This window comes from Sus scrofa, chromosome 14 (genome assembly GCF_000003025.6).
Source record: "Sus scrofa isolate TJ Tabasco breed Duroc chromosome 14, Sscrofa11.1, whole genome shotgun sequence".
Classification (NCBI taxonomy): Eukaryota; Metazoa; Chordata; class Mammalia; order Artiodactyla; family Suidae; genus Sus; species Sus scrofa.
The window spans coordinates 76,259,444-76,276,828 of NC_010456.5; the positions used below are offsets into that span (position 1 = coordinate 76,259,444).

At 37.6% G+C, this 17,385-nt stretch overlaps 1 protein-coding gene across 15 annotated transcripts in view; it reads right to left on the reverse strand.

The window, feature by feature from the left end:
• Nucleotides 1-17,385, reverse strand: part of PPP3CB (protein phosphatase 3 catalytic subunit beta) — a 65,849-nt gene that overhangs the window by 19,947 nt on the left and 28,517 nt on the right. For 10 of the 15 annotated variants that reach the window (XM_021072583.1, XM_021072575.1, XM_021072580.1 and 7 more), the window contains exons 10-12: nucleotides 8,364-8,441; nucleotides 2,605-2,631; nucleotides 449-533 (exon numbers count right to left, since the gene is read on the reverse strand). In XM_021072583.1, the coding sequence (XP_020928242.1) occupies nucleotides 449-533; nucleotides 2,605-2,631; nucleotides 8,364-8,441 (190 nt within the window). The remainder of the gene's footprint in view (nucleotides 1-448; nucleotides 534-2,604; nucleotides 2,632-8,363; nucleotides 8,442-17,385) is intronic. The other 5 variants (XM_005671110.3, XM_005671108.3, XM_001928025.5 and 2 more) reach the window with 3 other exon arrangements.

Genomic DNA, 17,385 nt, shown 5'->3' on the forward strand with positions numbered 1-17,385 from the left:
GTCTAATATAAGCAGTTTTGCAAACAAATTTTGAAGGACTGAGCCATTCACAGGTACCCTTCCTAGAAAGGAAATTTATGGCTCCAACAGAAAGGACTTCTAACAAGGATAAAAGGACTTCTAACAAGGATAACAAGGATAAGCAAGTTCATCACTCTAAAAAGTGCCCCTTCCTCTCATTCTGCTCTAATTTTCAAGGTATAGATCTAGTACTTTCAGCACAGTAGAACGAGATAGCAATGGTGAGAATTAATAATCACAAGGGTCAAAAACACTAGTTTCAAAGGGACTTGTGTTCCCTTCTTCAACATGTAAATATATGACAACATGTAAATATATGACTTATTTATAGGAAGAATGCTACTATACTGCTTCTAGATATCAAACAGGACACTGCTTATAATAAAGTACAATAAAAGTAATTGTGGTAAAACAAAAAAATCATTACCTGAGAACAGAGAAGACTCTTGCCATCTTGCCAATTGCTCGAATTTTGTTTCTTATAATTTCTTTCCGGGCTGCAGCTGAACCTACTTTCAATGGAATAAATAGAAAGAAAGACTCAAGTTTAGGGCATCCACACTTGCACCATTCTCTTAGTTTCTCTTTCACGCTCATCTGAACCAATACCAACCCCCCTGTCATCAGCTCACATGGAGAAGGCTAGATGAACTCATGCTACAAAGCTTCTCAGTCCTTCAATGTTTAGCTCAGCACTGGCCTAAAACTGGTATCTGATACAGATACAAATGAAAAGTAAGCCACCAACTTTATGATTCTCATACTACTGACTAATCAGTAAAACAGCAATGGGAAAGAAACTAGAGCCCAACCTGTATAACAAACCAGAGGGGGAAAAAAATGATAACAATCCCTATAGTCTTTGTTTAATTTTCATGAGAGCCTATGGCATGCAGACTAACAGACTAGAATTGGTAATAGCCTATAGCCTTCTGCTTGGTTATCAGAAAAGCCTTGGACATGCAGGCTAGAAATATCCCATCATCCTATGACAAAAGTAGCTTATTCTAAGTTGGTCTGAAAACAACAGTATGAAGCAACTACTGGGCAAGTGATCCAGAACTAATGACCATACCAGCATTTCAACAATGCACATCTCAACCTCATGGACTAGGTGTCCTCTAAAGTCATGCAAGTATAAACAAGCTCTTACATCCCTAGGTGAGTATGACATAAGGAGAGTGAGCAATGAGAAAAGACTCCCCAAAAAACATAGCTAAAGGATCACTAGTGCTTCATCTCCAAAGGGTTAGCTATGCTGCCTATCACTGATACGAAAGAGAATATACCAAAATAACAAAATCTTTGGCTGAAGAAAGACTCGAAGGTTATATCTTCCTTCCCTTGGCCTCCAGAAAGAACAACAATCTCAGTCCTGTTATCTCATATATAGCAACTAGAATCACTCTGGACCCAAGAGTGTGGTTCCTTAGAACTGTGCTTCGACATGATGAAAACACACATATGGAAGCACTGCAGTTGAGGAGAAGGTTAAGGAAAGGCTAAGGACACTAGATCAAAAGGGACCTTAGGTATATAGAGGTCTGAACAATCAAAAGTCTTTTGGGCTAGAGAATCTCATTTAAAATTGGAGCAGCCCACAAATACATATAATTAAAAAACTATGATGATTGGACCTCGCTACAAGGAAACAGAAAAAGAAATCCAATTTGAAAGATGAAAACAAAAGACATGTTTTAGAGAAAATGGGCTCCAGAACCATGTTTATAATGCTCTAAGGGTAGTATTATGAACACTGGAGCTACAGCTTTTAAAAATCCAAAACTGTGTAGGTACGTACCATGGAACTAAAAAAGGATTTTTGAGATGCCAAAAAAATTACTCGAAGTCTCAGAAATCACAGATTATTTGAATTTGAAGAGACAGTAGAGATATTGCAAAGTTCAATCTCCTCATTTTATAGACAAACTAAATTTACTAAGTGTCTTGTCCAAGGACACTGGGTGAGTCTGATTCTCTTCAAATAAATTAATATAGATATTTTGTTTTAAAACTGACAAGTATTTAAATAGCTAGACTGGGGGGGGAGTGTGGGGATGGGAGAGGATGGCTGTAATGAGACACATTCATATTTCCAGCCTTAATTTATGTATCTATAAAACTGAATGATACGTAAACTATACTGATTGCAAATTTAAAATTCACTGGAATATAAAGAACACTTTACAAATCAGGATTTTAAATCAGTCTACAAACACATCATGCATAATATTAAAGTAAATGTCCACAGTAAAATTACTTTGGGGGAATAAGACAGACAATCAAACACCCCTAGTCATGCAGGGAAAAGTACAAAACATTACAAATAAGCAAAAGAATGAAATTTTAAAACAAGAGGAATGAAAAAGAGGGAAAAATATTTCCATGCACAGAAAGACAGATATCTTGGAATATGACTTCGAAAAACATCAAATTCTAACTTAGATAAAACTTAAACTAAATTTGCACAAGGCCCAAGAGGACTCTGCATAAATATATTCAATGAGTACACTAACTTACATGGACATGAGGATAACTTATGAAGTCATATTTCAAAACAATGTTACTCTGTCTGGTCTGTACCTTTTTTATTGCCATATATGAGCCGTTCTTCAGATGGAGAGTCCAGAAAAAAGGAAGTGAATGATGAGGAAAAGGTGGTTGAGACAAATAAAAAGATAGAGATTTAACTTGGCAGTGGTACTGAAGAATGAATGTAGAAAGAAAGGGAGAAAAATGAAGGCCCTCATATTTGAAAACTTGAAAAATGTAGTACTATAGAATCTGGCGAATAAAAGAGGGATGCCACTGGATAGAGCTCTAAAGGAAAGATTTCTTAAAAGATATGTGTTCAGAAGAAATTATGGACAGAATGACTATAATATTTGATGAAAGTAGACAATTTAGGGACAGAAAAAAACACGTGAAAACACTTAAGACTGAGAGAAGACTGTGCTAACAACAATCACACATTTATATTAATACCCCTAAGGAAATGTGTCACCCATGGAAGTATGTTAAGTGAAAGGTAATGACACAAATGAGATACAAACTCATGTGGTTCTTCAAGGACACCAACATCTGCAAAATCTGTAGTATACACAGAGAAAGGTAGGTAACTTTATAAACTACCTCAATGGAAAACCTTACCCACTCCCCATAAAGGAAAGGCTAAGACTCCCACACTCCATAATGAGAAGAGCACACAATTTCTTGAATTAGAATTGTGGAACTTTTGCACATACTCAAGATCAACAGTGTGTGCTCTGTTCCCAATCCAATTTGGGAGTTTAAGGGACATCTTTCTGCAGAAATAGCAGCAGATTGTTTTAAAGCAAGTAATAGCTCTAAGAGAAGGCAGCAGAAATGTTTCATTTAAGTTTTCCATTCTAATGCTGAGATATATGATTCCATTATAGGAAACAAAGTTTTAGTTTAGTAAAACTATTAACACATATGGATTAAGAATTTCCTTTATCAAACTCAAGACAAAGATAAATAACTGAAATAAATAGTATGCATTATAAATATCACAGAAATCAATTTTCAAAAGTTCTCTTTAATGATTACATAATACCTCTAAAAGGAACACTGTGTGCACTTACACATGCAAAATGTTCATGCAAAATTTTTGCCTTTAAAAATAAACCCACTTGTACTTAAACTATACAGAATACCAAAGACCTCACTTAAGAAGGAGTCTTTTTCCTTTAGCCAATCTCAGCCTTGTATATCCTTTCCTTCCTGCCACTGGGAAATCTCCAATCCTGCTCTCTCTCTTCCCCAAAGAAAAGCAAAACCCTTACTCTGCCTCCACAGCAATCTCCACCCCAACAAGTTTTCTTTCTAAGTCAGATTTCTCCCCGGGCCCAGTCCATAGCATGGTTCCACTGCTGCATAAGAAAAGGGGAAGGAGAGGACAGAAAGCATGCTATTATGGTCAAAGAAAAGGAGAAAAGATAGAGTTAAAGGAAAGAAATAAGGGAATATGAATAAGAGAGGGAAACAAACCTAATTCTGATAGCTCTTTTCCCTATCCCATCCTAGTATGGATCCAAACCTCCTCCGCTGTCCTCCATTTCCCGAAGTGCTTTCTCCCCTACACCACTCTCATTCCTCAATATAAACTCTCAGATCCTATTCTTAAAAGTTTTTTAGAGTCCCTACTCTAAATATTTGGTAGTAGAAAGGTGAAGAGATTGGGAGTAATTGCACCTCCCTCTTGGCAGTGAAGGGAGTCCTATTTCTAGTATCCAAAGCTGGAACTCAGTGTATTTTCCCAAAGAAACATTGTCATAAATGGTGCTAACCAATATTTAAAGTTCCTTAAGGGTGGGAAAATATTTTCATCTTTATTCCCTAAATCTAGAATGAGAAGACTATGAGAAGTTAAGTGACTTTCCCAAGATTACACAGCTGGTATAATGGTAGCACCAAGACATCTGAACTATTGATCCTTTTCACTAAAACTCAGTGCTTTTTTTTTTTTTGCCACGCCCATGGCATGCAAAAGTTCCCGGGCCAGGGATCACACCTGTGCCACAGCAGTGACAATGCCAGATCCTTAACAGCTAGGCCATCAGGGAACTCCCTACAGTGCCTCTTTAATGATCAAATCTGATTTTTTACTAGAGTATATAAGAATGTTATACAAGTGGATATATAAACATAATTTATCGTTGATAGGAAAAATGTTGGTAACATACATAAAATCTCCTTAGAAGGAATATAATAAAATTTTGTATTTAATCCTAGTCGAATCCCCAGATTCAATGTCTGTCACTATATATGTCATTGGGATCTAAAGCAAGTACTATGTTAGATTTAACAAGGAAACTTGTTTCCTTTTTACTATAGAAAGAGGACTAAAGCATCACCTATCACTATTCCTATTTAACAAACTGTTAACAATATTGATACAAATTTTTAAAGAAAAAGAAATGAAAGGTAAGAATGGAGAAAATAAATAACAATACCAGCGTTATGCAAATGACATACTTTTTAAAGTTAAGGAAAATAAAAATTACCATAAGAAGTAATTTTGCTGATCCAAGTTGCTGAACATAAGGTAAACCCACAAGTAGATAATTCTTTTATACAGTTAGAAAGTATACTGAGAGATGCCGGTTGCAATAGCAATGAATATAATATATTGAAGTATTAATTTAACTTGGTAATAACAGAAAAACTATAATTTTAAATGGAATAATTATATATTAAATATATCAAAAGGAATAATTATAGTAAATGAACTAATTAAACAAAGGAAGAGATTTTGATCTTAGTTTAGCAATTAAATTTTTTTTCAAAAAAAAAACCTCCTACTCAGTGGTTAACGAATCCAACTAAGAACCATGAGGTTGCGGGTTCGATCCCTGGCCTCACTCAGTGGGTTAAGGATCCAGCATTGCCTTGAGCTGTGGTGTAGATCGCAGGCGAGGCTTGGATCCTGCGTTGCTGTGGCTGTGGTGTAGGCCGGTGGCTACAGCTCTGATTAGACCCCTAGCCTGGGAACCTCCATATGCCATGGGAGCGGCCCTAGAAAAGACCAAAAAAAAAAACAAAACAAAAAACAAAAAACAAAAAATCTCCTAGATTCAGGAGTTCCCATTGTGACTCAGCAGCAACAAATCCCACTTGTATCCATAAGGATGTGGGTTTGATCCCTGGCCTCGCTTAGTGGGGTAAGGATCTGGTGTTACTGTGAGCTGTGGTGTACGTCACAGACGCAGCTTGGATCCTGTGTTGCTGTGGCTGTGATGCAGGCCAACAGCTGCAGCTCCAATTCAATCCCCTTGCCTGGGAACTTCCACATGCTCCAGGTGTGGCCCTAAAAAGCAAAAAACAAAACAACAACAACAACAAAAAATCTTCTAGATTCAGACATAAAATTAATGTAATACCAATTAAAACTCCTACTAGATATTTCACAGAATTTGACAAATTAACAGAAAACTCTATCAAAAAAAATAGTGGGATATGTATAAAAACTACGTCAGTCATATTAATACCTATATTATGAAGTAGGTATTCTTATTTTCATTTTGAAAATAAGAAAACGGAGGCTCAGAAAGGTTAAGTAACGGAGGCCTAAGGTCACACAGCCATCATGAGGAACTAGAATCTGAAACCAGACGTAATCTAATGACAGCGGTAGAAGAAAAGGGAAAATAAATATTTAATTAAAGCTATTTAGGAGTTCCCATTGTGGTGTGGCGGAAACGAATCCGACTAGGAACCATGAGGTTGTAGGTTTGATCCCTGGCCTCACTCAGTGGGTTAAGGATCCGACATTGCTGTGAGCTGTGGTGTAGGTCACAGAGGCGGCTCAGATCTGGTGTTGCTGTGGCTGTGGTGTAGGTCGGCAGCAACAGCTCCGATTAGACCCCTCGCCTGGGAACCTCTGTATGCCAAAGGTGTGGCCCTAAAAAGACCAAAAAACAAACAAACAAAAAAAGCTATTTAAAACATTTATGCAAAAGGGAGTTCCCATTGTGGCTCAGCAGTAATGAACCTGACTAGGATCCATGAGGATTCAAGTTCAATCCCCAGCCTCACTCAGTGGGTTAAGGATTTGGCATTGCCGTGAGCCAAGGCGTAGGTCACAGACACAGCTTGGATCCTATGTTGCTGTGACTGTGACAGAGACCAGCAGCTGCAGCTCCAATTTCACCCCCAGCCTAGGAACTTCCATATGCCACCAGTGTGGCCCTAAAAAAGCAAAAAAAAAAAAAAAAAAAAAATATGGAAAAGATCGATGATAAAATGTTAGAACTAAAAACTTGTACAAAACCAGCAAAAGGAGAGAGAATTAAAATAAGGAAAAATAAATATTATTCATTATAGCTTATTATCCAATCAAAAACAAAACTGATATGTCATTTATTTCAGTTAACAAAACTATAAGCCAGAGTAAAAGCATATCACTGCCTGCCACCAACAGATGGCAACAGCAGACACCTGTACATAGTCACTGTGTACTTTCAACAAATGGACTTAACAACAATGTTTAAGAATCAATCCTGTTTGTAAACAGAGAAATTTCTAAATAGTTTTTACTCAGATTTTACTTAATAAGTGGTCACTTGAGAGGGTGAGTTTACAAAGTTGGGAAGGTAGAGAGTAATTTTTTTCCTTGGCATTATTAGAATTCAGAGAAATGTAAATTAAACCAACTGTAATTTACTACTATATAGTTGCCAAGCAAAATAAGCAAAAACAACCAAAATCCAATTAGGTGGGCCCGTGGAGAAATAGGTCTATGGATTTATTGCTAGAAACACTTCATATTGGTCCAATTCCTTTGCAAAGTAATCTGGCAGTTTATAGCTAAAATCATGAAGATAAAAAATTCTTTCTATTCTTTAATTCTGTAATTCTGAAATTTATTCCAAAAAGGAAAATTAAAACTATTGTACAAATACATTTATTGCATGCTATTCATAAGGCTAATTTAAAACAACCCAAATACCAAACAATATAAGGTTAACTACAAAGATTATAGCATATTAATATACTTAGAAATATGTAGGTATCAAATTTTACCAATATGTAGATCATATTTAATACATGGAAACATTTACATGCTGAGTAAAACTATGAAAGGTATGCTGCAAAAAAGATGTGAGGGGCATATGGAAGGAAACAGTTTCCAGTTTAGAAATTGTTCATTCAGTTAAATAAATAAATATTTAAACTCCGGTTTTAAATAAAAACTTCAAAACATAAAAATAAAAGTAATTTTGTTTCTATGTTATTAATTTATACTAATAATGCACATTGGGTACATAGGCTGGTTGGCTTACACAGAACTAACAACCATGTATAACTTTGTTTCTATAGAAAAAATGCTTTCTGAATCTGAAACTAAACTAAAAAGTAGTCTCTTCGAACACAACCACTCATAAATTCGGAAGAGTCTACTTTGATATTTGAAAAGGAAGAGGTGACCACATTGGGGATTCAGGTATGTTTCTGATGCACCAAGAATACAGAATCAATGAAACAAAAAGCATTTTTATCCACCCTTCCCTAAGCAGTGTTCATATTCATGAAGAACCACATCCTTTTAGCACTTCAATTTGCCTTTCCTTCTGTTTTTTCTTCCAAATTTCCCCTTTGCCAAAATTCTTTTTCTTTCCCATACCAACAGAAAAAAAGATGAAATCATTACAACTACTTTTAAAATCTTAAACAACATCTGAAAAAGCGACTTGTCACTTATCAAATAGTATAGCCATTTGAGAGCAATGACTATATTTTATAAGAAAATACTGAAGCTGGGCACTTAAAAGATACCATTTCACAATAAAAAAAAAAAACAGTAAAATGAATAATCATACCATCAAACTGGTCTTCACCTTCAGTCATCAGTTCATCATCAGAGCAAATACTGAGAACATTTACCAACATTTCTGTCACTATTAAAAAAAAAAAAAGTTACACATTAGCTGATCATATTCAACTGCCTATATGTATACAGGGCAAGTATTCATATAAATGGTCAGAAGATTTTTAACCCAAGAACACTAACACATTCTGGTGGCAGAAATGATGTAATTAAAAGCTAAAAAGGCTTTCAAAATGCAAGAAATTCAATGGCTAACAAGCCTGAGAAAGATTATTTATTGAGTAAGTTTTTAGATCTCTTGGAGGGGGGGCACCATAGGGATAAGAACGGGGATGAATAAAATCTAAATACATACATTTAAATTCTTCATTTATGAATATAGCATCAAGGAGTAGGAATAAATTGTGGCACAGTTCCACTGTTTCAAAAATTTCTAAGATTCAACCTTTTAAAAACTACCTCCAAGAGTTCCTGTCATGGCTCAATAGGAATATGACTAGTAGCCATGAGGACATGGGTTCAATCCCTGGCCTCGCTCAGTGGGTTAAGGATCCAGTGTTGCCCTGAGCTGTGGTGTAAGTCGCAGATGCAGCTCAGACCCCACGTTGCTGAGGCTGTGGCACAGGCTGGCAGCTGCAGCTCTGATTCAGCCCCTAGCCTGGGAACTTCCATACGCCATGGGTAAGAGCACTAAAAAGACCAAAATAAAAAATAAATTAAAAAAATAAAAATAAAGATAAAAACTAACTCCAGCAATCCAAGATTAATGACTAACAACCAGAATCAATGGTTCTTTCTTACACTTAACTCTCCTTCACCATTCTATGTATTTTTTGCCTTCTCTGTTCCAACTTGGTTTCCAAGATTCTGCTCCTCTGGTATTTCTACCTTTTAGACTATTTCCCCCCAAACTTGGATATTCTCAAGATTCTTTCTGCACCCTGTTCTTTTTTTTTTTTTTTTTTTTTTTTTTTTTATGGCTTCACCTGCAGCACATGGAAGTTCCCAGGCTAGAGGTCAAATTGGAGCTGCAGCTGCAGGCCTATGCCACAGCAACACTGGATCTAAGCTGCGTCTGTGACCTATGCTGCAACTTGCAGCAATGCCAGATTTTTAACCCACTGAGCAATGACAGGGATCAAACCCGCATCCTCGCGGACAATATGTCAGGTTCTTAACCCCCTGAGCCACAATGGAACTCTAGTCCTGTTCTTTTTATATGTTCAGTCTCTTGGTGGTTATATCCATTACTTTACAGTTTCAAGTATCATCATTTGTTTCCCCAATATCAAAACTATTTTTAATTATATTTTAAAATTGTACTTTCATGTATTTTACATTTATGGCAGCCTTCATTTTAAAAAGGCTCTTTTAGGAGTTCCTGTTGTGGTGCAGTGGTTAACGAATCTGACTAGGAACCATGAGGTTTCAGGTTCAGTCCCTGCCCTTGCTCAGTGGGTTAAGGATCTGGCATTGCCATGAGCTGTGGTGTAGGTTACAGACGCAGCTCGGATCTGGCGTTGCTTGGCTCTGGCGTAGGCTGGTGGCTACAGCTCTGATTTGACCCCTAGCCTGGGAACCTCCATATGCCGTGGGAGTGGCCCCAGAAAAGACAAAAAAAAAAAAAAAAAAGGCAAAAAATAAATAAAAATAAAAAGGCTCTTTTAAAAGATATCATCACATTCTAGTGTTCAAGTATCACTTTTTGAAGAGGATTCCAAAGTTTTTATCACCAGTCTTGACCTCTACTTCAATGGATTTCCTTGCCAGTTTTATTGTTGACTGCCTTAGACTATTTGTATTTTGTCTGTTTCCCCTACTAAAATAAAAGATTCATGAATGGAGGATACTATTCTGTTTACTACTGTATCCCCATAGCCTAGTACCATACCAGGCACATGAGAAGTATCCAATAAATATCTCACAGGAGTTCCTACTGAAGCTCAGCAGGTTAAGAACCTGACTAATAGCCATGAGATTGGGGCTCAGATCCTCTGCTGTGGCTGTGGTATAGTCCAGCAGCTCAGCTCCGATTCGCCCCCCCCAGCCTGAGAACTTCCATATGTTGCAGGTGTGGCCCTAAAAAGCAATAAATAAATAAATAGCTCACAAGTGAGTAAATTAAAAAAGAAAGGTATAAGCAAATTTCAATTAATAAATTAAAATTCCTACTGAATATTAGCCCCTAGATACCCTGATGTCACCTAGAAATGAACACATCCAAAAGAAAACTCAATGCCGACCCTATTATATCTCCTGTAAATATATTAATAGCACACCACATGCCAGGCACTGAGCTAAAGCTCCGGGCTTCAGACATAAAAGTTCCAGTCTCTACCCTCCAAAAGCTTACTAACTACTATATACATATAATATCACAAAAAACGTGATGAGCACTATGCTTGTGCATGTAGAGTTATGCACAAGACTTATTAAGAAAGGAAGGCTTTTAATAGAGGAATCATGAAGTAGAAGTTTGCCAGGCGGAGAGAGCAGATAAGGAACTCTAAACAGAAGTTGAAAAAAGTATGAAGTAGTCATATATGGATCAGTGGAACAGAATTGAGAGTCCAGAAATAAAACCTCATACTTAAGGTCAACTGATTTTCACCCAGGGTGCCAAAACAATTCAGTGGAGAGAGAAGAGTCTTTTCAACAAATGGTGCTGGAACAACTGGATATCCACATACAAAAGAATGAGGTTGGACTCCTCACTTCACAACACACACACACACTCTCACACATACAAATTAAGTCCAAAAGAATCAAAGACCTAAATGTTAAGAGCTAAAACTATAAATTTCAGACGAAAACATAGGAGTAAATCTCCATAAGGTTGGCAAAGGTCTCTTAAACACAACGCTAAAGCACAAGAACAAAAGAAAAAATAAATAGGATTTTATCAAAATTAACTCTTGGAGTTCCTAGGTGGTACAGTGGGTTATGGATCCAGTGTTATCGCTGCTTCAGCTAGGGTTGCAGCTATGGCATGGGTTCAATCCCTGGCCCCAGAACTCCTAAATGCCATGGGTGTGGCCAAAAATTTAAAACAAAATTCTTGTGCTTCAAAGACCACCACTAATAAAGTGAAAAGACAACCCACAGAACAGGAGAAAATATGTGCAAATCATATATTTGATAAGGGATTTGCTTCTAGACTATATAGAGAACTCTTACAACTCAATAGTAAGAAGACAAATAATTCATTTAAAAATGAATGTGGCTCAACGTTATGGCTCAGTGGTAACGAACCTGACTAGTATCCATGAGGACTTGAGTTCAATCCCTGGCCTCACTCAGTGGGTTAAGGATTCAGCTTTGCCATAAGCTGTGGCATAGGTCGCAGACATGGCTTTTGCTGTGGCTATGACATGGACCAGCAGCTGCAGCTCCAATTTGACACCTAACCTGGGAACTTCCATGTGCCACAGGTGCAGCCCTAAAAAAAAAAAAAAAAAAAAAAAGATATGCAAATGACACCTAAGTACATAGAAATATACTCAACATAATTTATGAAAATGAGGTACAACTTCACATCCAATATGAGGCCTATAATAAAAAAAGATACACAATAACCAATGTTTGCAAGGATACAGAAAAACTGGAAACATTATACACTGCTGGTAGGATTGTAAAATGGTATAGCTGCTTTGGACAATGGTTTGGTAGATACTTGAAAGGTTAAACATAGAGCTATCACATGACCCAGCAGTGCTACTCCCAGTACATACCTAAGAAAAAGGAAGCCATACTATTGTACAGGAATGGCCTCTACACCATCATTCACAGTAGTCAAAAAGTGGAAACAACCAAATGTCCATCAGCTGATGAATGGATAAACAAAAGTGGTATATCCATACAACAGAACACTATTAGGTCATAAAAAGGAATAAAGTACTAATTCATGCTACAACATAAACCTTGAAACATTATGGAAAGAAGCCAGTCACAAAAGACTACATACTGCATGGTTCCATTTATATGAAATATCCAGAATAGGCAAACCTATGAAAATGGTAAGTAGATTAGTGGTTGCATGCAGCTGGAAAGATGTGGGGGGAACTGGACACAAAGTTTCTTTGAGAGGATGGTAAAAATGTTTCAAAACTGATTGTGTGGACACAAAGTTTCTTTGGGAGGATGGTGAAAATGTTTCAAAACTGATTGTGTGGCAGAGTTTCCGCTGTGGCACAATGGGTTAAGACTTTGACTGCAGCAGTTCAGATCACTGCAGAGCTGTGGGTCTGATCCCCGGCCAGGTGCAGCCGGTTAAAGGATCCTGCATTGCTGCAACTGCAGTGTAGGTCAGAGCTGTGGCTCAGATTTAATCTCTGACTGGGCAACTTCCACCATTAAAAAAAAAAAAACAAAACTGATTGTAGTGATAGATGCACAACTCTGAATATATGAAAAACTACTGAATTATACAATGTAAATAGGTTAATTGTATGGTATTTGAATTATACTTTAATAAAGCTGTTGTGAAAAAATAAAGAAAAAGGGGGTTCCCATTGTGGCTTAGCAGTAACTTATCTGACTAGGATCCATGAGGAAGCAGGTTCAATCCCTGGCCCTCTTCAGTGGGTTAAGGATCTGGCATTGCCATGAGCTGTGGTGTAGGTTGCGGTGTAGACGCAGCTCGGATCCCAAGTTGCTGTGGCTGTGGTGTAGGCTGGCAGCTGCAGCTCCGATTAGACCTGAGCCTGGGAATGTCCATATGCCATAGGGGTGGCCCTAAAAAGACAAAAAATAAAATAAAAATTAAAAAAAATTAAGGAGTTCCCATCGTGGTGCACTGGAAACAAATCTGACTAGGAACCATGATGCTGCAGGTTTGATCCCTGGCCTCATTCAGTGGGTTGAGGATCCCGCATTGCCATGAGCTATGGTTTAGGCTGCAGACACGGCTTGGATTTGGCATTGCTGTGGCTGTGGCATAGGTTAGCAGCTACAGCTGCGATTAGACCTCTAGCCTGGGAACCTCCATGAGCCATGGGTGCAGCCCTAAAAAGACAAAAATAAATTAATTAACTTAAAAAAATAAAGTATGAAGGCATGGATTTTTTTTTTTTTTTTCTTTTCAGCTGTGCCCTCAGTATGTGGAAATTCCAAGTCTAGGGACTGTACCTGCACCATGGCAGCAAGCCAAGCTGCTACAGTGACAATGCTGGATTCTTAATCCACTGTGCCACAAGAGAACTCAAGAGCATATATAGTACATTCGGGAGACTGGCTGTACTGTTTCACGGCTGGAACATAAAGAATATGAAAGAGAAAGACAAAAAACAAGGCTAAAGAAAGTAGAGAGGGTCCAAAAACCTCATGTGACAGGTTAAGGTTTATCTTGAAAGCTACCAGAATCACTAATGGATACTAAGCAGTAGCTTTTAAGTGTGTATTGTACTTGCTTAGCTGTGAATGAAAGGCAAGAGAATCATGAAAGATGTCATACGGGGAAAATGTTATTTATTTTTTATTTAAAGATAAGGTGGGAGTTCCCTGGGGGCTCAGTGGGTTAAGGATCCAGCATTGTCCCTGCTGTGGCTCCAGTCCCTGCTATCGTATGTGTTCAATCCCTGGCCTGGGAACTTCCATATTCCATGAGTACAGCCAAAAATTTAAAAATAAAATAAAAATAAAGACCAGGTATTGTAAATAAATAATTTACAAGAGCTTAGTAGAGAGAGCTTGAAGATAGAGAGGACCTAACTAATGAAGTAAGTTTCCTGAAAAAGCAAGAGTAATGGACTCTAAGGACAAATTAGAAAGACTAGCCCTGGATAAAGGAGTCACACCTTTGACAGGTTAAGAAGTCATGATGTGTATAGTTTATAAAGCAGGGGAACAGTAAGCAGAGAAAGTTCCCATTGTGGTATGTGTTTCCTATGAGAATAAGGGAAGCGACTAGAAAAAGAAAAAGTCTAAAGAAAAAAAGATGAAAATTTTAGAATATATCCTAAGGGAAATGAGGAAGCAGACTAGGGACATAAAGGATGTCTGGATACTACTGAGAGCCTAGCAATGCCAGAAATCAAAGGGTGGTGCTAAACCATAAGGCTGTATAAATATCTCGACCAGTACTCTACATCCTGACTAGGGCTAAGACTTATAGGACAAAGTAGAAAAACAAGAGAGATAGGAGTTTGGTACTAAGAAGAAAGAGAAGGAAGGTGGGATCTGACTAATAAGAAAATGACAGTTCCCACTGTGGTTCAGTGGTAATGAAACTGACTAGTATCTATGAGGATGCCGGTTCGATCCCTGACCCCACTCAGTGGGTTAAGAATCCTGCATTGCCGTGAGCTGTGGTGTAGGTCACAGACATGGCTTGGATCCAGTGTTGCTGTGGCGTAGGCTGGCAGCTGCAGCTCCAATTTGACCCCGAGCCTGGGAACTTCCACATGCCCTGGATGCGGCCAAAGAAAGACAAAAAAAAAACAACAAACAACATGGTCAAAGGACCAGCAATCCCAGCAAAGATGACGAGCAGCCTTAACTGAAGTGAGGACTTGTTAGAATAACAGGGTTTTTCATCAAAGAGTGTCAATGGCACTATCATTATCAGATTCAAAACATTCAAATCATCATCATCCATTCCCTCCCCTTAAACATGCAATCTTGTTAAGTCCATGGATTCTACTTTTACAGTTCTTGCTCTTCTCCCTTGTTTCCCATTCTTAACGTTTCCAGGGCTTCATTTTGTTTCCACTTGACTCCTGATGAAGCTTCAAAACAGGTCTCCCAATCCAGTTTTCCTTCTAGTTTACTTCATCAGAGTAATTTTTCCAAATGACTATCATGGTCATATTCTGTTGCAGTTGCTTCCCACCATTTATCAAAGTTCCAGATTCTCTGTGTACGTGATCAAGATCATGATGTAACCCTGACTTAACTTTTCATTCTTTTTCTACTATTGTATCTTATTTGCTAATCAATCTGAATGCCTCAACATTTGTCAGTGACATTATACTTTCTTCCTTTCAGACTCAGGCTTGGGAAGTTCTCTCACCTAGAATTCTCTTGCCCATAGTGACCAGTACCACTGTACCATTCTTTAAGCTTCAGTTCAAATGCTACTGGAATTCCTCTGATATAATCTCTCCTGTTAATTCCTATAAAATGAAGCTTATGTTAGAGCACTTACCATATTATAGTTTATCATTATGTATCTTAAGTCCCCTATTAATCAGCAAAAAAAAAAAAATCTTATTTTTTTTTCTCCTTTTTTGGCCACCCCATGGCATATGGAGTTCCCTGGCCAGGGATCAGATCAAAGCCACAGTATGACCGATGGCATAGCTGCAGCAACACCAGATCATTAATCCACTATGCTGGGCCAAGGACTGAACCTGAGCTCCTGCACTCCACAGACACTGACAATCCCGTTACCTCACAGTGAGAACTCTTTTATCTTACTTCTATTTTTGTATCCTTATTACCCTGAATAAAACAGATGTTCCCCAAAAAATCTAGTGAATGAATAAATCTTACATGTATGACCTTCCATACTCTCTGAAACAGAGGTTTCTTAAATTGGGGCCCATAAACCTGGGGAGGGGGGGTTTAACCAATCCACTTCAGATCTAGGAGTGTCCTCAAAATGTTATAAATGTATATATAAGTTGTACATATATTTCAAACATGAAATATTCTGGGGCAAAAGTCCACAACTTTCACCAGATCTTCAAAAGAGTTTTGTATTAAGAAATTGATAGGAGTTCCCGATAAGTTTTGTATTAAGAAATTGATAGGAGTTCCCGTCGTGGCTCAACAGAAACAAATCTATATTTATAGATACAAAAAATAATAAGAGCTGAGATTTGATTCAAAATAACTGAGGTATAGGGTGGTGAGGAGTGGATGCAGATATAAATGACACAATATTGGCCATGTTTTGGTAACTGTCAAAGCTGAGTAATTAGTACATACGAATTCATTATATTTTTCACTCTACCTTTGAACACGCTGGAAATTTTACAACATAAATTTGTTTTGTTTTGCTTTGTTTTTTAGGGCTGCACTTGCAGCATGTGGAAGTTCCCAGGCTAGGGGTCAAATCAGAGCTGCAGCTGCCGGCCAATGCCACAGCCACAGTAACGTGCAATCCAAGCCACATCTGCCACCTACACCATAGCTCATGCCAACACTGGATCCTTAACCCACTGAGCGAGGCTAGGGATCAAATCTGCAACTTCATGGATACTTCATGGATACTAGTCGGGTTCGTTAACACTGAGTCACAACAGGAATGCCAAGATTTTTTAAAAATGAAATTAAAAGCCCCCCAAAGATTAAAAAACACTAATTTCTTCTAACTTTAAGATTAAGCCAGCCTCTAAGGAAGCCTTTAGTTTAGGTTAATTGCTTCCCAGGGACTAGATCAGAATCAAACTAGCCTTTCCGATGTGGAACCAAATGAAGTGTCATCTGCTGCTTTTTACAGGAAAAGAAAATTTTCATTAGAATGAAGTACTAGTTAGGCGACTGAAACAGCTAACATGTATTAAAATGGAAAAATATGCAAAGAATTTGAGAAGATTTTTTTACTGTGCTCAACACTGGTTAGGATTCTATTTGTGTATAAAATGTTCAAATCTGAGCTACCCATTTTTAGACAGATATGAATAACTTAGAGAAGATCCACAGAAAAACAACAAAAATGGTCAAAAGGTTTAATTCTGCACAATAGCTAAGATGATTTAGAGTGTCAAAAAAAGAACAAAATATCACTTAGTAGCAGACTTCAAATGTAGGATCACTAAAAGAAACCCACAGTTCTTCACTTATAAGAGATCCACAGAAACCAGATTAAATTTTCTCATCTCTCAAAAAGAGTTAGACTACATGACTATTAAATTAACCATGAGGTCAAAAATTCTATGCTGTTCTGGTTTTTGACAGGTGTATTAGTTGAGAAAACCCAGTATCTTCAATTTCTTTCCTTGATTAAATACTCATAGCATAAACATTTAGATTAGATATAAAGAAATATTTCGTTTTTGTGGAGGCATCAG